The 22,011-nt window shown below is 57.1% G+C and overlaps 3 protein-coding genes across 3 annotated transcripts; all 3 read right to left on the bottom strand.

Annotated features, from left to right (window-relative positions):
* Positions 1–4,610: 4,610 nt before the first annotated feature.
* Positions 4,611–7,037, bottom strand: LSCM1_02808 (uncharacterized protein; the record flags this gene model as incomplete). The annotated part of the gene is made up of 1 exon (XM_067320381.1): positions 4,611–7,037. One exon carries the CDS (start codon positions 7,035–7,037, stop codon positions 4,611–4,613), a length of 2,427 nt encoding a protein of 808 aa, XP_067175756.1.
* Positions 7,038–9,271: 2,234 nt separating this feature from the next.
* LSCM1_02807 (uncharacterized protein) lies at positions 9,272–11,224 on the bottom strand (the record flags this gene model as incomplete). The annotated part of the gene is made up of 1 exon (XM_067320380.1): positions 9,272–11,224. The coding sequence occupies one exon, from the start codon at positions 11,222–11,224 to the stop codon at positions 9,272–9,274; it is 1,953 nt and encodes a 650-aa protein (XP_067175755.1).
* Positions 11,225–19,320: 8,096 nt separating this feature from the next.
* Positions 19,321–22,011, bottom strand: LSCM1_02806 (uncharacterized protein; the record flags this gene model as incomplete). Its single annotated transcript, XM_067320379.1, has 1 exon — positions 19,321–22,011. The coding sequence occupies one exon, from the start codon at positions 22,009–22,011 to the stop codon at positions 19,321–19,323; it is 2,691 nt and encodes an 896-aa protein (XP_067175754.1).

The following is a 22,011-nucleotide window of genomic DNA, read 5'->3' as shown; positions in this document are numbered from 1 at the left end:
CCAGATTCGAAAGCAAGACTTAGGGAAGGAGACAGGGGAGAGGTGAGGGAAAGCACCTGTGTCGCCTACCTCTGAGTGACAGCCCGGGGAGCACACTACGAGGGGTGCTGCAGGCAAAGCGTGAGGTCAAGGAGCCGTAGCAGGAGCCCATGCGAGGCTTCTGGGACAAAGCTGCTGGACTTAGCGAGCACGTCACCGGTTCAGAATCAGGCCCTTGCTGTAGCGCCCTCCCGCTCGCCCTCACACACAAACCCAATGAGCCTCTTCTCCAGTCAGTCGTGGCATCGAAGGGGGTATTGCTCTTTCCGCTTCTAAGCTGTTGTTCTTGTTTTTTTTCGTTCGGGCACATTCATCACCAGTTGTTGGAGCGTTGCTTAGCCCTTTTCGTTTGTACGCCCTGACGCCTCTTCCCCACCCCCCGTACCACACACACGCACACATACACACACCGACGCGGCTGACACGACTGTAAAAGAAAAAAGGGGGTGTGAGAAGAAATGGAAAGGAGCGGGAGAAACAGTTAAACGAGCCGACGAGCAACGCACACGCACACACGCATAGGGAGGAAACAAATGAGGGGCAAAGGCGGGGAGGAAGAGATGAACGTGTGAAGAGACGCCGTTGTCTCTCTCACAGACGCTCACATACGCAGGGAATGGAACCAGAGGGCGACAATGGAAAGGCACAAACATGGAAGAAGCGCTTGTGCCGCTGCGTCCACTCCGTCCCCCAGACGGGCATGGGAGATGCGTGAGACAGGCGGAACAGAAAACAAAGAGACCCACACTCAGCAACTTGATGTTCATGTACGTGCCCGGATCTCTGATTCATCCCGCGCACTTCATGAAGAGGGAGACGACCACGACCGGCAGCATAAGGGCTCTGAGCCACATCAGGGAAAGAAGAAAAGGAAAAGGGAAAAGATCAGCGGTGGAGGAGAAAGGAGAGCGGCAAAGGGGGAAGCGTGTTGGGGCTTGCCGATGAGTAGGTGGGTGTGGCCGGCCCCTTCGCTCGTCTTTACCATCCCTCTACCTGCCACACTACATCCACGTCCCCTGCCCCATCGGCAGAGAAGCTGCCGCCGAAGGAAGCCGCCTTCTCATTTCTTTCCTCCTTTGGAAGGATGCGTTTCCTGCACGCCTGAGCTCCCCCCTCCTCACCGTCCCCCACTGCCTCCCTCCTGTTGAACAGACCCTCCAACCCCTCCCCTATCGCTGCCGTTTTGGGTCGCTGCTGTGTGTCCCCTCTTCCTCTTTCTCTCTTCTGTTGTACGCTTTTTGTTTTTCAGCCCGCGAGGCGGCCTCTGGGGAGGGAGAAGGGAACAGGATGCGTGAGCCCGCAGATTGCATGCGTAGCATCAAGAACGATGAAGCGCCCCTCCCTCCTCCCCTAGCACCTCCCGCAGAAGGTATATAAAAAAAGAAAAAGGTCAGTGACTTCCGCCTTCGTCACAAGCACACCTGCATAGAGGTATCTCTCTCCCTCCTCTCTCTATATAAATATTTGGGCTCCTCTATTCACATAGGACATATTGTAAGCACATGCACGCACCCAAAGGTTAGGTCAGATGGGACGAATCTATTCCTGGGCGTGGAAGCCAAGAGAAGGACAAACACGTTGAAGCGAGAAGCACGTAAGAGGAAAAGCACGTTAGAGAACAGAGTAAAGGCCAGAGGAGCTCAGCACACCTTGATGCGCAAGCATCTGTGTGCGATCGTGGGTCGCCCTGCTTGCACATCCTCTCATGCGACGCGCACAGCAACGGTTCTAATGACTCCTCCCTTTATCTTGCTGCTGCGCCTCCACCCACCCACTGCAACGGAGGTATGGAGGAAGAAGAAAAAAGAGAAGAAAACGTGTAAAGCGTAGCAACTATGTACGAGGTGATGGCGGCGCAGGTTCGAACTAGAGCGGAGGTAAGCGCTGGATGAAGTTTGTCGAAAAAGGGGGGAGTAAGGGGAAAGACAACAGAGGAACGTGTGTGGGTAAGGGAGGGGGGCGAAATCACTCTACGCACACACAAGCACACGCGCACAGAGGAATAGAGAGAGTCAGCCCAGGAATGAGAGAGAGTAGCATAGAAAAAGAATAGACAAGAAAGAGGAAAAACTGCGTAGGTCGGAGACCGCGTGTCTTCTTCGTGTGCGTGTGTGCGGGCGTCTGATTGTGACTTCATACGATCTTTTGGTTCCACTGCTGTACGGTGGTGAGACGGTAGAGAGGAAAACAACGAAAAAATTCGAGAGGTGGGGAAGACAAAGGGAAGGGAGCGACGACGGAAAGGACAAGGGGAGGGGGTGGGCGTGTGAAAAGGCTCAGAAGATGGCCGCGCATCGTGAGAAGGTGAAGTCGTATACACGTATGCAGAGGCGCATACACAACCTGGCTTCACCAGAGGCAAATGGAGGGAGGCTATGCCTCTGCAACCCGTTCATGAGCGAGGGAGCAGCGGCACACATGGTGCTGCTGTGCACTTGTGGGTTTGCTCCTGTCGGTGTGGCAAAGAAATAGGATGCGAAGGGGGAAAAAAAAAAGAATGGAGCAAGTCATGATCGGCAGTGAAGCACAGACGCCTCCGCACTTTCCTTTTCGAGTGCCCTGCCCCTTTACACTCCATCTCTGAAATCCATCACCCGCACAAATGTCCACGCGTGAGAACACGTGCACGTGCGCAGCCACCACCATGAAAAGAAATAGAAAGCGAACGTTGAAACATAAAGGAGGAGGCAATTATACACATGAGCGGAAGAGGCAGACGAACAACAATGGCGACGCGGAAGGAACGTGAGAGATGGGCGGCGGCAAGCAGGCTAGCACACAGACACGCAAAAAAAAAAAACGGGAAAAATAGCGGCCAACACCATCGCGTTCAACAGAATAGTTTAACTGAGCACATATACACCAATGCACACACACACACACACGCACACAGGATCCACATTCCAGAGACATGCATGAGTCCGTCGACGATCCGGCTCGTTTGTGCGAATGAGCCCATGTGATGATGTGCACAGTCGTGCGTGATCCTGTGCGTGCGGGGTGTGTGTTGCAACGGAAAGACGGAGCCTTACGGAAGATTCCTGTCAGCGATATGCACAAACAATCTGGGATTGTGGAAAGGGGGTGAGAAACGAGTCACAGGACAGGAAGAAGGGAAAAAAAAGCGCGTGACACGGAGCAACAACATGCACTCCCGAGCAGTGCGCAAAGGCATGAGAAACGTTGAAGAGCAGCGACTGTCACTCTCGCCTAAGCTATCGACGCGCAGAGAAAGACACAGGCACATAAAAAAAACGTGTAAAAGGGGGATATAGGCGGCGACAGGGTGGAAAACAGTACTCGCGGAGCGAACCCCATCGTGAAAAAAAGTGAAGAGGGGAGGATCGCGTGGGAGAGAATGGGGGGAAGAAGAGGCAATCGAAAGGCCCAGAAAAGCTGTCCCTGATCACCCCCTCCTTTGTTTCGCGTGTGTGTGCCAATGTGTCATGGCCATGAGAGTCAAATAGAAAAAGATGCCGTTGCAGGCGGTAGAGCCCCGTCGACGAGAGCGACCACGACGGATGCACACACGCATGCAGACCAGAGCCTAACAAGTGTACCGAACAGTAGGCAGAGAGCCTAGAGGAGAGACGACGAAAGATACATGTAGGAAAGGGCAGGAAAAGAAACGTGTCAAGAGAACTAAAAACAAATGCGAAGGCGAGAGAGAGGCGGGGGGCGTGTGGAATAGCTTCGACGAGGAGAAGCGAAAACAAGCACACATCAAATAGTAACGCAACAGAAAGACACACGGATATGACCTTCGGCAAGAGGAATATGGACGATAGAGGCGGCGATGAAGTCGGGTAGGTTGTGTGGAAGCCCCAAAGACTGCGGGGAAGGGGACGAAACGAGAACACAGCCACGGCGATGGAAAGAGGCGGACACCAGCGCAGCCAAAGGAAGCACCCGCGGCGTTTGCGACTCCTCATCTACCCGGCCAATGGGAACTGTAGGGGGCATTGGGACAGGAGAGGTCGTTTCGTTCTTTCTGCTGAGCCGCTGATCTGTCCGATCTCTTCCTGGAGGGAATTGCCGGCGTCACCTCGTTGCTTCCTTGAGCCTTCTCCTCCTGATCGGCAACCTGCATGCGCTCCTGTGCGCCACTGCACCCGCATCGCAAGACAGCAGTGCAGCAATACGACACCTCAAAAAGGCGACGAGGCGCCTCAAAGGACACCGGAGGCGGCACGCGCTGACGGAAGCGGTGAGCGCCACATGTTCGGAGCAGAAGGGCACACACTGAGGAAAAGATCGTAAACCAGCAGGACTGCTTTCGACGGAAGGGACGAAAGAAAAAAAAGACGCGCGCGAAAAAAAACATCCCTCGAAAGGACGACTCAGAGGTGCCACCGAGACAGACTGAGAGATTACACACCAGCCCACCGCCCACAGTCGAACGCTCGCGAGACAAATCGGGGAAATGGGTAGGTGGAGCGGAGGAAGACGGCGCTGAGCGGCAACCCATTATCCTCTTGTTGAGCACCCGTCCATTTCGTATGCGGCGCTCGTGCAGTGCACTTCGCTGTCCACCCCTCGCGGCTGCATTTTTTGTCTTCTTGCTGAGGCTCTCACACGTACGCCTTTGGGGCGACCGTTTTGGGGTCCCTCTCGATATCCTCGGCGTCCTTGAGCATCATCTCCATCCGCCGCAGCATCGTCTCGTAGTTTGCCTTCTTGCTCTCCTCCGTCGTCGCGGCGATCTTTTCTTTGCACTTTGGGATCTCCTTCTTGGTGTATTCGATGAAGCGCTTCACATTGCCGCTGCGTGGCTCAGAGTTCTCCACCTCGCGCATTTCCTTGAGCGCGGCGAAGACCTTGGCAGCGGAGGCCTCGTCATCGCTGACGAAGCCGACGCACACGGTGTGGCTGCCACCGCCGATGGAGTAGCGGTAGAGGCGGCATGGTTCCTCCGCTTTCTTGGCCTTGAGGCCGGTGAGATGCTCCACGTTTGGTCCGACGAGTGTGACGTTCAGCGAGGAAAGGTACACCATTGTGCCTGCGCTGCTCTTGCGGCACTGCTTCAAAACTAGGTAGCTGCAGACCATCTCGCTCTCCTTGGCGCGCCCCATGCCTTCCTTGAGCGCTGCCTCCATCGTCTCCTTCGTGTTCACCTCCTTCACCGTCATCTTGTTAAGCGCCGGGCCGTACACCGGCGACGAGGAGAGCAGAAGCCTCTCGAAGACCGCGCCGTCCTTTAGCAGGTCGCGGCCCTGGTCCGCGCCATCGAGCGCCGTCATCGTGATGTAGATGCTGAAGTATTCACCACTGGCGGCTAGCTTGCCCGTGCACGTGGACAGGTACTCGCACATGAAGTTCACGGCTTGCGCGCGTCGCGTGTCATCGCTGCCGACCATGATGGTGGTATTATGGCCTGATACCCACTGATTCCGCACTTCAGACAGCGCCGCCGCCTCCACAGGCTTCTTCGGATCCTCGATGAGGACAGCCTCGTCGAGCAGCGTCTCCTTGCCGTCCATGAAAACGGTGTCTCTGCCCTTCACTGTAACTTTTGCCTCCTTGCCCGACTTGCAGATGAGCGCCAGACTGCGAATTTTGGTGCCGCTAAGCTTCAGGGGGCCGTCCGACTTCGCCACTGGCGCCTCGCTGTCCTTCTTCTCTCCGCCCTTGTCCTTCAAGTCCTTCTTGTCGGCCTCCGAGGCCTTCGTGTCGGCACAGCCCTTCGCCACCTTGGCGTCCGCGTCCGCTGGCTTCGGCGGAGCAGACGGCTTCTTGTCTGTGCTCTCCTTCTTCTCGCTGCCTTCCTTCTTTGCCGCCACCTCGAGGTCCTTGGCGTCTTTCTTGCGCTCCTCAATCTGCGCTTCGCTGTGTTTGCTGTCTTTCTCGTCCCCCTCCCCCTTCCCGCTCGCCTCTTTGGCGTCTACGCTGCTCTTCAGCGGCTTCACCTCGGCTCGAATCAAGTCGTTCTTATTGAGGAAGCTGTCACGGCGAGACGCCGCATCGACTACGCTCTGGTAGCAAGCGCCGTACAGGCTGCCGCCGCCCATGCCGTACATCGAGCCCATCGGCCCGCCCATGCCGTACATCGAGCCCATCGGCCCGCCCATGCCGTACATCGAGCCCATCGGCCCGCCCATGCCGTACATCGAGCCCATCGGCCCGCCCATGCCGTACATGGAACCCATTGACCCGCCCATGCCGTACATGGAGCCCATCGGCCCGCCCATGCCGTACATGGAACCCATCGAACCGCCCATGCCGTACATGGAACCCATTGGGCAGCCCAAGCCATCCATGCCTTCGGGGCCACCGCCGGCCATGGAGCCGTAGCCACCCATGCCATCCTGGGCTGCGCCCATCGAGCCGAAAGCGTTCATCATGCCCTTCTGGTTGCCGCCCATGCTGCCATACCCGCTCAGGCGGCTGGGGCCCATGAAGCCACACCCGTTCATGACATTCTGCGCGCCGCCTATCGAGCCAAAGGCGCAGAGCATGCCGTTCTGGTTGTTGCCTAAGCTGCCGTAGCCGCTCGCGGTACTCGGGCCGTACATGCCGTTTAGGCCTCCCCTCATAGAGCCTCCGATGGGCTGAATGTTTGGCCCAGTCCCACCCTCGCCAGTACCGGTCGGTTTGGTACCAGAGCTCGGCATGATCGCAGGCGCACCGTTCGGAGGAGCACCGCCGGAATTTTGAGCCGAAGACGGTATCGTGGCGGCCGGCAAGGCGCGAGAGGCGGCTGGCTTCACGGCACTCTTCGATGCAACGGTGCTGCCGGACTTGGGAGTCGCACTGGCGGGGCGTGACGCCGTTGCCGTCGCGGAGGCTGCCCCTGCCGACGGTGCGGCCGGCTTGGAAGAGTAAGAGCGCTTGTGCTCCCCCGAGGACCGGCTCGAGGAGCGGTGCCTACCAGAAGATGATGATGCGCGATCTGAGAGCTTCCTGCCTGACTTGTGGCTGCTCGATTCGCCGCCCGACAGACGTCTGCCGGAAGCAGACCTGCTCTTGCTAGAAGAGCCGGTGCTCTTGCTGGTGTTCATGGCTGCTAATGTGGTGGTGCGAATCTGCGGGTGTAGAGGGAGAGGGTATTGCGCTTCACGATCCTGCAGGCCGCACCTGTAGCAGATGCTGCCGCTACGCAGGGCCCAGGGCTAAGGAACGAGGAAAAGATTAACAGCAAAGGCGAGGAAACTCCACAGGTGTGCACAGAGTTTGCCCCCTTTTCCTTTTTCTCCTTTTGTATCTCGGCCGTGAAAGGCGAACGGCGAAAAAAAGAGGTGTGTGTGTGTGTGTGAGGCGGAGAGCAGACTGGGCGAGAGGGAAAGGGATCGCCCGCGAGGAGAAAACACAGCGAAGGATGACAAAGCAAACTGAGAACGATGCAGAGACGGACTCGCTCGGGCGCGAAGAGGGGAAGGGGGAGGGGGGAAAGAGAACGTACTTGGTTACACTGGTCTGCAAAAGAAGACGCGTGAGCGGGACGCGTGCAATGGGCGAATCGAACAGCGAAGCGAGCGACGAGGAAGAGGAAGAAGTGAGAGTCGTGGGAGGGAGCAGAGCGGTGAAAGATCTTTGGTTGCGGGTGCTTGCACGGATGGAGAAGAGAACGCACACTTATGACAGCACAGACACAAACACATATGTGGGCGTCATTGCAGAAAAAGAGAGAGAGACGGGGAGGTAGAGGCAAGGGTGAAAAGAGAGAGGGCGTGGACATGAGAAAGAAGCAATGCCCTATGGATCCTTGCGGAGCAAGCAGGAGTGGCGCCCAGTGGGCAACACAGGCGTTGGTACACCAACTTGCTATGCTCCCACCGTTACTGCCCCGCGCGTCATACCCATCACCAGGAACGCCTATTCCTCGTTCACGAAGCACGCGGACGCTGGAGGTGAGAGAGGGAGAGCGCGCATGAAATCACCCAACGGCATGGGCGCGTTTGCCCCTTTCTTTTCTGTCACTTTCCCTGGCACCGACAGACAAAGAGAGCCGAGGCAGTCGATCAGCAGCCGCATCCGCGGCCAGAAATGAGCGCAATGTCACTAAAAGGGGCAGGCGCATCTGGCGTCACGACTTCTCTCGGTGCTCCACGGCAATGGATGGCGTCCATGTTCCGTTTTTCTCTGAGATTGAATGGTATAGAGGGGGGAGGGGGACAGCTGGCTCAGGCTCCTCACCACAGCACTCTGTACTTTCTTCTCTCGCGCCGTTAGGACGCGAGGAATGGCACATGAAAAGGGCCACGGTCACATATGTCCAGAGTCTCTGTTATGGTCACACAACGCCTAATGCCATGATAACCACAGTAGATACACACGTCCAGCCAACAACAAGCACCCGGCGCCCCTCAGCCAGCACGAGATGCGCACCGCGAGAGACGCTCCTGGGGAGTCAGGCAGAATGCGTATCCACTTGATGCAGTCGCATAAGGCCGAGCAGCTGTTGAACAAGAGCCCAACTGAAAGAAGAAAAAGTGGGGCGGCAACGGCGCGTCACCTGCCGATCGCCAGTGAAATGCCGAGGGATCGAGAGCCATACAGCCTTTTTGTTCTCTCCCTTGAGCGTGCCCTCCTTGCCGTGTAGCACAGGGGGTTCAGCTCCAATCCGCCAGCAGCCCACACCCTGCCATGGAATTCACCGCCGCGCGAGGCGAAGCTGCTGTGGACACCCACCTTGGATGAGAGCGCCCATTGCCGTCCTCAAAGCACGGCTCAGGCTTGAAAAACCACGAGGCAGTGTGCGAGCCGGGTGAGAAACGTACGCGAGTCACCTCGATGCCCCGTATGTCATGTCGATGTCCCAAGCGTGCTCACTGCCGCGTGTCGATTCCCGCGCAACGCGATTCCAAGTCTGAATGGTGCGGCCCGTACAGATAAATTGCTCTGGTATTGCTGCGCTGCAGATACTCGGCCCTTTCCTGCCGCCAAAAAGTGGCGCGGCAATCACACAGATAGGGTGGGGGGCATGGCTTGCGCCCACACATACACATACACAGTGAGAAGCTGGGCGCCCACACACACACACATATATATATACGCACTCACTTCAGATTTCAAACACACTCGGGGGGGCACCTTCACACATCATGAGGGAGACACGCGCAGGTGACAAATTGAAGGAAAACATTTTCCGTCAGCCGGTGCATCATGGCCGCTAAAAGAAATATATATATATGACATACACATGCACATGACAGTACCGAAATACAGTAAGGAATAACTTTGCACGAAAGGAGTTGCCAAACGAGCGGCGCGCCTCGGTCGAGGAGCCGCACCATCACGCGCTCTCCTTTACACTGTAGACCTTTGCTGTTTCTTTTCTGGGATGTCGTTGCAGCCTCTGCATATCCTCGAGCATCTGCTGGACGTGGCTCATCGACCTCTCGTACACCTTCCTCTTGTCCGGATTGGTCACGCTACCCAAGGCGGTACGGTACTTGGCTACTTTTCCCGCAGCATAGTCGACGAAACCCGCGACGCTGCCGCTGTGCGGTGTGCTGTTATTAATGTCGGACATGTTACGCACGGCGTCGATGGAGTCTTCCGCCGCCGCGTCATGAGCAGCCACGCACGTTGCACACACCGTACAGCTGCCACCATAAAAGGCGTAGCGGTACAAATGGCGAAGCACGCCCGTGGTGCTTTTCGCTTTGAAGCTGCGGAGGTAGGTGAGATTTTCAGCGACAAGGGTGACATTCAGCGCAGACACAAGGAGGTTCTCTTCGGCGTCGTCTTTTTTCTGCAGCTGCTTTAGCACACAGAGACAGACAACGAGATCCTTGCTACTCTTAACGCGTCGCATGCCCTTCTTCAGAAGAACCCTGAAAGCGGCGCCGTCCGCGACCTCTTCCGCTGTCACCTCCGCCAAGGCAGGCCCGTAGATGGGAGAGCTGGCCGTCCGCATCTTTTCGTATGTGGCGCCGCTCTTTAGGAGGTCTTGCCCCAACTCGGAATCCTTGATCGCCACGAGAGAGGCCGACACGCTGTGGTAGGTTGACCTCGTCTTCAAGCGCGCGAAGCAGGCATCCACGAACGCTGACATTAAGGCAAGGCTAGTTTCTCGCTGTCCCGCGCCGCAGGCGATGACCAGCGTGCTGCAATGGCCACGAATCCACCGATCCCGAAGCTCCCTCAACGTCGACCCTTTCACCGCCGCTTTTGCCGCGTCGGCTGCAGCCGCTACCACCTCAAGCTTCCCAGGCACAGCCGCGACGGGCGACCCCGCTCCTGTGACCACGGCAAGAGCGCGCACGGTGTTGCCGTTACCGCTACTCTTCTTGGCCTCCGTGGTGGCTGTGGGCGCTTCGAGCGCGCTTTTGCGCTGAGTTCTCGCAGGAATTTTTGTCGACGTCGGAGGCATGGCGGTGGCATGAGCTTTTCTGCCCTTCATGTGTGGCTCGGTAGCAGACCTCGTGGCATTCGCCCTCCCCCTCTCACTGTCCAGCGTTCGGCTACTCCGGGACGCGCTCGCCAAGGTGCTGCTCCCCCAGTCAGAGTGATTACTTGAGGCGAAGAAGGAGCCCATAGGTGCCGCCCCCTCTTTCACCCACCACCCACCGGCACCACTATCGTACACGCCGCCAAAGTTGTGGTTGCTGCTGTGCGTGGAGGACATCATACTCATGGGCGGCATGCCGTATATGGAGCCCACCGGGGCTCCCAGGCCGTACATCGCGGCAAAGCTGCCGTAGAGACCGCCTCCGTTGTAGAGCGAACTCGCGGGCACGAGCATCATGGGAATCATTCTCATGGAGTCCACCGGCATGATCGCACCCCACATGGTACCAAACCCATTCGAGCCCATCGACCCGCAGCTGTTCATCTCACCAGGGCTGAGGCTGTCGTAGCTCGGCGGTGGGGCGAGCGGGCTCATCAGAAACGAGCTGGTGCTGCCAGCACCATCGCTACGGCCGCTGTAATGGCCACCAGCGCCACCGCCCATGCTCCCGTACGAAGGCATACGCGACGAGCCAGCGGAGTTCGCACAACTCCAGCTGCCAAAGCCGCCTTGGTTCAGCGAGCCGTGGCCGCTCATCCCATGTCTTCGTGGCAAAGACGCGCAGGCGTCACCTCTACTGCCGTAGGCACTGTCCGTGAGCCCGCCGTTGCGGCTGAAGCCCTCCCTCAGGGGGCCGCCAGAGGGCCGCGAAAAGTCCACTGATTTTGGCGCTGAGGATGGGGTGGCACGCGGCGCCGCAGTGCCGCGATATGACACGCGTCGCTGCAGCATCGTCTGCTCGGTAGCAGACGCAGCTGCTGCACGGTCAATGGTGGGACAGACAAGACGCCCGGGCGCTGTGGTTGTGGCAGAAGTCGATGTCGATGACTGGGGCATGCGGGCCGCCGCCGAGGACGGCAACGACCGTCGACTGGTGGTCGATGACTCGTGTCGCTGGCTCGACCCGTGTGAACTCATAATGATCCCCGTGGTCTTCTCTCGATGTTCCCTCCGTGAAACAAACTGTACGAGAGTTCGCGCTGGGAGACGAAAGGGAGCCCAAACAAACGCAAGCTCGACGAGCACAAGCACACGCAGAGAAACAAAGTATGTCGGTGGAGAAACAAGAAGAACAGGCGCCCTCTGTGACACGCGCGGACGTGGTTCGGACAAGAGTTCCTATCACGAAAGGGCTTTTTGTGGGCAGTAAACAAGAAGAAGCTGAAAAAAGCGAAGCGCGCCACGAAAAAAAAAGTAGAGAATATTGGATGAACGGGGGGAGTGCGGGTGGCATGCAGGAGAAAGCGAACAAAAAAAGAGGTCCAACGGGACACACGCGAGAGCGGAAACAAATGTGCGAGGAAAAGGCAGGAGGGAGAGGGAGGAGGAAGAACACACAAGCAAAGGAAGAACGGATGCTGCAGGGATGAAGAGGAGAAGAGACAGAGGGAAGGGGAGAAGCACTTGTGCAGACGGGCGTGAACTGTGCGTGTTTGTGGGCCGGTAGACGTCAATAAAGGGAAAAGAGAGCCCTCTTGCGGAAGCCCCCCACACCCCAAAAGCAGTGGCAATGACAGCCTTGCCGCCCGCCCACAGGGACACACGTGGAGAGGCGATCCCAACGAAAGCAAAGCTGTAAAAAAAAATTGCTTGGACGTTCTTGCGAGAGAAGAGAATAAAAGAAAAGAGAAAAAGCAAATGGAAGCGTCAGCACCTCAACAGAGACACGCTCACTGGAAGCAAACAATCAAAAGAAAAAGGCAGCTGGGCGATACGTCGCTCGATTCGAGCTCAGAAAGGATTGCTGGGAGTGAGGTGTGGTCGAAGAAGCGTACCGGTGAGCGCGCAGTGGCTAAACGGCGTTCCTTGACGCGCAGACAAGAAAAAAGAGACACACACTCGCGCCAAAAAAAGAGAATCGGGCCTTACTCAGCAATTCTGACGAAGAAAAAAAGCGCCAGGCAGAGACTAATGTTTTTTCTTTCCCTGTCCCCTTTAAAGGCACCTAAAGGATGAAGTGGCAAACACACAGGCAGACGCCGCGAACAAAGGGGGAAGGGGGAAGAGAAATCTGTGCTCGAGAGAGGGTGACGGACAAGCAGATCGACGCAAAGAAGCAAAAAACGACACAGAGTAAAAATGAAAAGAAGGGCACAGCTTAAGCGCGGACCTTTATTGAGGGCCTTGGTACCTTTTGGAGGGGGTTGTGTGTGTGTGTGTGCGTGTGTGCGCGCGCACCTACTGAGGGGGTGCTTCTCAGCACGTTTGAGGCTGCTCTCAGGATGCGTACAAAACACACACACACACGAGTATTTGGAAGAGAATAGGAGAGAAGAGAGCCAGAGAGAGCGAAGACGGAAAAAATGGCTTTAAAGGGCACAAGAAAAGAGTTGATACGCGCACTCAGATAGCAATACACACACGCAGATATCCAAGGCGTCACTGCAGCAAGCGCAGGCTTTGTCTATCCCTCTTCCGGATGCCTCTTTATTTTTTTTCTGAGTACGGGCGCGACAACGACGTTTACTTTTGCTTTCCCGTCTCTAGCGCGCGCGTCCACTCGCTCACAAGGTAGAGGAAGGATTGCCTCGAAACAAAAAAAAACGAAATGGGGGAGGAGAGGCGAGTATACACTGAAAGACAGGCAGGCAGACAGACGGAGACTCTCCGAGCGGTTTTTCGCGGCTCAGGAACGCGGTGTGACAGAGGGGTGCAATGCCGCACGAGCGGGTGGTTTCTGTGCCTGCGTGCGTGTGTGTGTGTAAGTATGCGAGCGTGTTCGGGGAACGGCGTTTGAGAAAGGGAAGAGAGCCTCAAGGGAAACAAAGCTGCCTGCTGCGCCGTGAAGGGGTCATGTGCCCTCGCGACAATACGATGGGAGCCGCCCGCGGGGATAGGAAGAAGGGACGCAAGAGATGAAACACAAAGTGCAAAAAGACAAAGACACTAAGTGAAGAGAGAATGGGGGAGTAAAAAAACGTCGAGAGTGATAAAAGGGGAGGGGGCAGGAGGGGGGTTAGCGGCGATACCGCGAGAGGGACACCGAGAGAAAAAGCAAGAGAGCGCGCGCGTTGGATGCTGCGTAGGCTTCGTGTGGAGAAGCAGACTCGACGGATGGCTCCAATCGTCACTGCGGTCGGGCCGGAGAGTCGAGCCCGACGTGTCGATGTCGTTTCGTACCTGCTGTCGGCCCGAAAAGGCTTCTTGGCTTCCAAGCAGCTCTTCGGTGTCGGTCTGCGTCTGTGCTGGACAAAACTCTTTCCTTCTTCGGCCTCGCGTCTTCGCCGCTCTGGGCGCGGTGCTACGCTTATGATCGACACGTGTGCAACGCGCGTTGTCACGGGCAGTCGTCAATGTCGTTGGGAGGAGGGTGAGAGGCGCATAGAGAGGACCCCCCCTCGCACACAGACCTTCACGCAGAGGGAAGGGAGCGTGAGCCTGTGGCGTCAGGTGTGAGAAGGAGGAAGAATGGGAGAGAGTACGCGCCTCGTGGGTGTGTGCATACCTATTGTGTACGCTCCTTGCTAGAATGCGGGTGTTGTTCCCTTCGCGTGAATTGTACGGTAAGCAAATAGTGGTGGACGACGAGGAGCGCAAGCTGATGTGATGCAGGACAGAGCAGGGAGGGGGGAGGACGAAGTGCAACGATGATTGGGGAAGGCGGAAAGAGAGCTGGAGAGCGAAGCACGGCTGCAGCAGTAGCGCCAAAAAAAAAGAGACAAAGAACCGAAGACAAGGAAAAGCAGATGCAATGATTGATGCGTGGAATGCGACTGCGAGAAGTGGGAAGGGGGGAGCTGCTGAGTGTCAGGACAGACAGAATGGCGGCCTGCTTGCGATGCGTTGTTTTCCTTTTTCCCTCGTATGCATAGGTGCCAGCTGCGGTTGTACAAATCAGCTCGCTGATTGGTCCAGGGCAGAATATGCGCCGTGAAGATCTAAAGAAAAAGAAAACTATGCACACATAGGCACATGTGAGTGCGCGCACGGCGCGGTTGACACGAGTAGCAGAAGGGCAGAGGAAAGGGTGGCCGATGCCAAGGGGCGGGGGGGAGGGGAGAAAGAGAGAGCGAGTGGTGACCCGCAGAAGGTGATGTGGCGGACGAAAGCAAAGGAAAGCAGAGAACGAAAAGACCGAGAGGGAAAGAGGAGGAAGAGAGAGCGAGCCGATGCTGCACAAGAAGGGCATTTTATGCGAGACGTTCGTGGGTTTCATGGCCGAGCGGGGATGCGTCAGCGGTGCCCTTTTTGGCGTATCGAGCCAGCCATCCGTGGGAGACAGCGGGTAGCAGCGCAAGCGCGCACACGCATACAGGAGAGAAGAGCTTACCTGCCATGGGATTTCCTGGTGAAACACAGCGTAGAGAACGACAGCACCGACACCCGAACGCAGGCGATCAGAGCCACAGCATCGAATAGCAGAAAAGCTGAAGCACGGCCAATGGCGTTGCCGCTTTCTTTTCGAGCACTTTCGCTGCAGCATGCGCGCTGCAATGCAGTCGTGCGAGTGTACGCGTATCTGTTTCCGCGTGCGTTCTCGTCCTCCCGTACGGCGACTCAGCACCACGCCGCTCCCTTTTTTCAGGAAGGCTCGTGTATGCGTATGTGTCCTTCGATGACTCTTCTCGGTATCTTTTTTGCTTGTGTGTGTTCACTTCGGCGCGTCTTACACCGGCGCTTTCGCACGAGCCGTGCGTCATCAACGAAATTGTTTAAAAAAGGGGGAGGGGGAGGAGTGGAACGAGCGACACACATAGTGTAAGCGGCCAAAGAAGAGAACGACGAACAAAGTGCGCCCACCACTGGGACAGTCCCCCCCCTCCCTCGCCACAAAGACGAAATACGCACACACACATATATATATAAAGGCGAACATACGCAATGGTCCACATGCATGCGCGAATAATAATACTAAAAAAAGAGGGTTGCCACTGCGAAAAAAAAATGGGAACGTAAGCGCACATAATTCGCCGACCGGAAGAGAGCGAAAGAGAACTAGAAAACCAACGAAAAAATGAGAACCAGCCAAAGACGTACAGAGAACAGAAATCGGCGGCAGACGAGGTGTCAAGAGCAAGGAAACCTCTAAAAGAGTTCACACCAGCAGCAACGATGTACCCAACCACATGCACATCCTTTGTGAGGGGAGGCCCTCATACGCGGCGGGCATTCAGCATCGTCAGCTATAGCTCGCGAGCGCAGCCCATGTCTGTATAGCACACATACACACGCGCCCAGCTGTGCACAGAAGCAAGATCGTGCGCACAGAGTGAGAGCTGTAGCACCCGTCCAAACGCGTACAATAGTGGAAAGAAGCGAAAGGGGAGAGGAAAGAGGGGAGCATAGGCACATCGGCCGCAGCACGTCAAGGTGCTTTCACCCAGACAGACACCAGCAGCAAATACTGCGACACCTCAACGGCCCGTCACATTCGCTTTTCGTTCATCATCAGAAGCAATAGAACAGTTGACGGGCATGCCGGCGCGACGTCAGTAAGAGCGACACGTACGCAAAGAGAAGCACGAAAAAGGGGAGTGAGGGGTGGGCGAGCGAAAATAAAAGGGAGAAGAAAAGTCAAGAAACGATCAATGTAGAAAAAAGAAAAAAAGGCGGCCAGCAAAAAGAAAGAGGGAAGATGGAGAGAGAACTGGCCGTTCTGCACACATGCAGCGCCACCCTCCCGGCGAACTTGGAAGCAGCGAAACAAGCAATCTATACAAATATATAGATGTGCACACATACATAAATATGTATATCAGAGGAAGTACAGGTGGGCACATAAGAAGCGAAAAAAAAGAAGAGAAGGCGTGGAGGAGGCGAACAGCATCCCCGTGAGAAAGAGCAGGAGCATCTGATGATTGGCACTCTCACCTCCCCCTCCCCGCATCGGGTCCACTTCGCCTTAAAGAGATCGCGATACATTGGCATGCAACTACACCTGTGCATCTGCTCATTGACGTCTGTGTCGAGGAAGTGAGCCAACCAACACTGCTGGGCGCTGCTCACACCACACTGCGCCTCCGCCGCGTACAACGCAGGCAAAGGTCCAGAATGGCGCTCAGCATCACGGCAACGCGGTAAGCGTAGAGGACTAGGAAAAAATGCGTGTATTAGGTGCATGGCCGACACGACAGGACATACGCTATCCCAGTCGTGATGATGGCTGCACCTCAGTGTGGTATAGCGCCTGCCCACGCCTCTCCTTCAAGAACAGAGAGAACTCAGCCGTACCTACGGGCAGGTGCAAGCTGCATCTACCCTATCGAGTGGATACGAAGCCCCAGCTTCATCGTGACGTGGACACGAGCATCTCGTCCTCACCGAAAGCGACCGAGAATGCCTCTGTCCTCGAATCCACGAGCTCATTCGGCCATCTCCGCGACTCGTTCGCCGCTCTACCTTACCCCTTTTTTCTCCACGTATGCGCGCAGCGCCGCTGCCTTTCACAACACAGACCATCAGCTTTGCCGTCCTCAGGTTATGCTCGTTTCTCGTGAAGTCGCCACTTTACGCGTACCTGCTGCACCGCTTTTCATGCGGAGGTGCTTTTCTCTCCGAGTACACGCTGTACATGCCCATCCTTACCGCATGCCGCCCACAAAACGCACGCAGGAGAGCGGGGGGCGGTGAGCTCGGCGATAAGCGAAGAGGCATCCACAAACTCGAAAAATAAAATAAAATCAATTAAAAAAACGTGGCGCACAGAACAGAGACTTCGACGCCCAACGTGTGGAAAAAAGCTCCTATACGCCGCGAAAGATGCGCATGCACTTCAGGGCAAGCGCGCTCCTCGGCTGAGAAAGCAACGACGATCACGCAAAAGAGCATAGAGAGCTACACAAGCCGTGAAGAGGCCAGAACACATAACGAGGGAATCGGGCGAAAGGGCACATTTTTTCTTTTGTTTCTCTTCCAAGAACGGTCCCGGTACCATAGAAAGGAAAAACGCCCATTCTTTGTCTTCGTTGCCTGCCTTTCGTCAGCCCTGCGCACGCTTAGGCAAAGAGAAAGATGAAGGGAGAGGGGGGAGGAGGCTGAGGAAAGGGGTCGGGGGATGGTGTCGCACATGAAGAAATGGCAAGCGATGAGTAACGAAGTCGGAGCAACAGAGGCCGGAGAGACGGGAGGAAGAGAGGGCGGAAGGAGGGGAAGAGGACATACAACGTCACGAGCAGACGCACACCGTGCAACAGAAAGAACGTCGGCAGAAATCAAGAGAATAGTGTGAGAGAAAGGAGGAAAGCGCTTCGGTGCCCCTCTGCCTGGACCCTCGAGCCTCCGCGCTGAGCTCTGCGCGCCGTCTCGCATGCGCAAGCAGGCGAGTGGGAGGCGGAAGGAAGGTGAAAGGAATCGCATAGCTGAGTTGGCCTTACCGCACCTCTCTCAACACACACAGAGAGAGATACACCTGTGAGTACTTACTTTCATCCGTTCGGCGCGCATGTCTTATTCGTGAATGCTTACGGCGACTGCGTGGGCGCGCTACGCGAGAGGCACCGCCCTTGCGCCTTTGCCTATCCTTGCCGACGCTGCACCGTCAAAGCCCTCGCATACGTATCCACGACAGTGAAAACAGAGAGAGACATCCCGGCGTAGAGGCGGAAGTTGATCAGGCTTCGTTAGTCTCAACCCATGCGCACACTGCCGGCAAGCATGCTAAATAAAAAAAAGATATAAATGCTCACGCATGCTGACTCCCGCACACACAACGTAATGACGAGGAGAGAGAGACAGACTGCAACGCAAGGCTCATAGACACTCTTAGTCCCACAGATAGACAGAGGACGCATTAGGCACTCTGAAAAGGGCGAGAGGAGCGTCGAGGTCTGCAAGTCGGCGAACCAATGAGCCACTGCATACGTGGAGGAAAGCGGAGCTGCGACAAAGACGCCATTCGCAACCACACACGAGCGTGCACATTTCTTCGCATGCGCTCTTCACGACTGGGCACTTACCATCGTGCCCGTCCACGTGCACGGTTTTTTCTCGCTGCGCAGCCTTTCTGCATTTCGGGCAAAAATGAATAGAGCAGAAAACATGAGCGATAAGCTCACGACACCTGCAGCACAGGAAACCAAGAAAGGGACAGAAAATGACATGTGGCGGAGACAGGAAAGGCCACAAAAGAAAGAAAGAGAGGGAGCGACCACAGCAGCGTGATGGAAGCCGAGGCAACATGAAGCGAAGAGGGATCGTGAGGAACAATGGAGAGAGGCATGAGACAAGTTGGGGGTAGGAGGAGGGGAAGGGGGGGCAAAAGAAAGGGAAGGCTGATGGAGAGGACTATGCACACAAGGCCAACAGGCCCTCCATCCCTCCCCTCTCTCCTAATCACGAGCATGCACAGAAAAAGAAAACAGCAGATGTAAGGCCGAGTCTTCCAACTTCGCTTACGGGCGCGTTGGCCATAGAAAACGAATAGCAGCACACCAAAATATAATCAAAAGGCCGTAATCACCCGCATCCGAGGCCCCCTGTGCGCCGCCGCGGTGAACGGCGATGTCGGTGATGCGAGGAAGGGTAAGAAGCGCACGTCCAACTGAAGATGACAAGCACCGGCATGCCCCCCCCACACACACACACGCACACGCACACCGAGGTACCTGGTGAATGATATGTTTGGATGAAAATAGGGGAAGGGCGCTAAAAAATAGAGAAGTACTTTTTTGTTCTGATGCGCAATGCAGCATGTGCAGCAGACAGCTTCGTCTGACGGCGTGCCTCAATGTGAAGCAGTCCTCACCACATCCCCGCACCCGCCCGCCTGCGCACGGACGCGAGAGGGGGACGGCATAGGCAAAAGAGCGAAGAGAAAGGGGGGTCGTAGGTCGAGGGCATGCCATGCGCCCGCAACCTTCGCAGGCCAGCTTCTCGCCTTTGGGCAAGCGTCAGCGGCCCATGGAGTATCCCTTCGGCAGAGTGTTCTCCGGTGAAGTGAGAAGATCTTTCGCATCTTTAATCATCTCTTCCATCCGCTCGATTTGCGCCTCACGCGTCTTCTTATCCGACCCGGAAGCTGACACCAACTTCTCCTTCTGGCGCAGGATCTCTTTGTACGTGTAGTCGACAAAGCGCTTCACGTTACCGCTGCGCGGCGGCTGGTTCTTCACCTCGCGCATCCTGCGCTCCACCTCGAGACCCTCTCGAGCGTTCTCGTCGTTTGAGGCAATCGACAGGCCGCTAACAGTGACGCAGGCCCCATCGACGGCGTAGCGGAAAAGACGATGCGGCGATGACGAGGCTTTGTCGCGGATGTCCGCCTTGTGCGCCACCGTCTCGCCGCAGAGCGCGATGCAGAGGGAAGAGAGGTGGACCTCGTCCTCCGCCCCCGTCTTCTTGATCGTCTTGAGAATGAGAAACGCAGCAACGATCTCTCTCTCGTCCTTTGCGTTCTTCAGTCCCGCGTCGAAGGAGCCGATGCAGCCGCTCGCCGTCTTGTGCACCTTCGCCTCCAGGTCCAGTAGGCAAGGGCCGTAGACAGGCGACGAGCCCATCCTCACCTTATCGTACGCAGCACCGGACTTGAGGAGGTCGCAGCACTGGTCGGCGCCGCGGAGCGACACCATCGTCATTGTGACGTCGAACTTGACGGCCGTGTCTTTCTCGTTCCTTTCCAGGCGCTCCAGGCACTTGCGCAGAAACTGGCGCGCCACCTCCTGCGTCGCCTCGATCCTACCCTCGCCACCACACAGCATAAGGCAAGAGTTGTGGCCGTTGAACCAGTTACCGCGCAGCTCTGAAAGAAGCACCGAGTCAATGTCATCTCTTGTCGAAGCAAGCATCAGCGCCTCGTCCACCTCGAACGTCTCCTTCTTGCCTCCTTTCTCGAAGACGATGGTGCTGGGGTCCTTGACAGCGACTACCTCGGCACCGGCGGCCTTGTCTAACAGAATGAGCGAATGCACGTTGTAGTTGGATGGCACTTTCGCGCGCGTCTTGCCAGTGGTGCCGCTGCCACCCGCCGCCTTCAACGGTGACGCGCGCGACGCTCCGCGGCTGGCCGAGCCCTCCAAATGAGAGGCCATGCTGTTACTGGGAGCAGCTGCGCTGCTGCCCACCCTGATCTCCGACTTGCGACGGATCGTCATGGCTGTTGAGTTGGCGTTTCCCGTTGCTAGCGGCTTCTCGTGCTTTCCACGGCTGTACAGGTGGTTGCCGCCGCGCTTGCCGCTACGTGGCAGATCCTTCGCGCCCTCAAAGGTTCCGATGTTCGGACACAGATCGTCCGGGTCGATACGCGTTGCCTCGGTCACAAAGCCTCCGTAGCCGCTAGAGATGCCACTGCGTCCCATTTGGCCGCCACAGCCGCCCATGCTCATGTTGGCGAGGCTGCCCCACTGCGCGGCGATGCCCACCGTGCTCATACCGCCCACGCCATACATCGACCCCATCGCGCCTCCCGCGTCGCACATGGAGCCCATCGGCATTATTATGGAGCCGCCCATCATAGAGCTGGGAACGCCCATGCCGTACATCGAACCTGTCTGACCTCCCGTCATCGAGCCCATGCAGTTCTCCCCACCCATAGAGCCGTAGGGGTTGGCCCCATGGCCGCACATGGAGCCGTACGCGCTTGCGCCGCCATCCATGCCTCTATTCATGCTGCCGTAGCCGCTACCCATGCCGTTCAGGCTGCCTGCCATCGAGCCGTATGGAGCGCCCATGGCGCCGTAAGCAGAGCCGACCATTGGGCCGCCCATGGATCCGTAGCCGGTCATCTGACCCGGACCCATGGAGCCGCACCCACCCAGCGCGTTCGACCCAAGGGCGATCTGACTGCCCTTCATTGAGCCCATGCCGTTCAAGCCTGGTCCCATGGAGCCGTAGCCAACCATTTGCCCCGCATACATCGACCCGAAGCCACCGCCGCTGGAGCTGTAGAGATTGCCGTGTATGCTGCTCTGGCGAGCCATGCGAGGCGGCTGGGAGGGCGGCGCTGTTGCGGCGGGAGAGCTCGCCGGGGAAGCAGTCGGAGGAGGCGCAGTAAACTTCGCTCCCGAAGCAAGAGACATGGCGGGAGCACCAGGTGCAGGCGCTGGATGCTTCGCTCCCGAAGCAAGAGGCATGGCGGGAGCACCAGGTGCAGGCGCTGGATGCTTCGCTCCCGAAGCAAGAGACATGGCGGGAGCACCAGGTGCAGGCGCTGGATGCTTCGCTCCCGAAGCAAGAGGCATGGCGGGAGCACCAGGTGCAGGCGCTGGATGCTTCGCTCCCGAAGCAAGAGGCATGGCGGGAGCACCAGGGGTAATCTGATCTTTGGGCCCCCACATGCCCGGCGGCGCAGCGAGTCGAGCCGGGTGGCCGGTGGACCGAGAGCCAGAAGTGTCAGGCGGCTTGTTCAGTGTGCCAATCGGATGCATCGGAGACACAGCAGGGGCGGGGCGCTGCACCGTCATTTCTGGCCGCTGGGCTGCGGTGCTCGGAATGGTTGCCGAGGCGTTGGCCGCGGGCACCCCAGCGGCGCTCCGATTCTCAGCCCCGGAAGTGGCGGCTGAGGCATTGGCCGCCTTTGGCCGCGAAAAGCTGCTCTGCTTCTGCAGGATGGATCCAGATGGCGGAGGGGGGACAACGGTGTTCAT

The sequence above is a fragment of the Leishmania martiniquensis genome, chromosome 33, assembly GCF_017916325.1.
Source record: "Leishmania martiniquensis isolate LSCM1 chromosome 33, whole genome shotgun sequence".
NCBI lineage: Eukaryota > Euglenozoa > Kinetoplastea > Trypanosomatida > Trypanosomatidae > Leishmania > Leishmania martiniquensis.
Note: the sequence above shows the minus strand (reverse complement) of the source record. Positions and strands in the feature narration are given on the sequence as shown.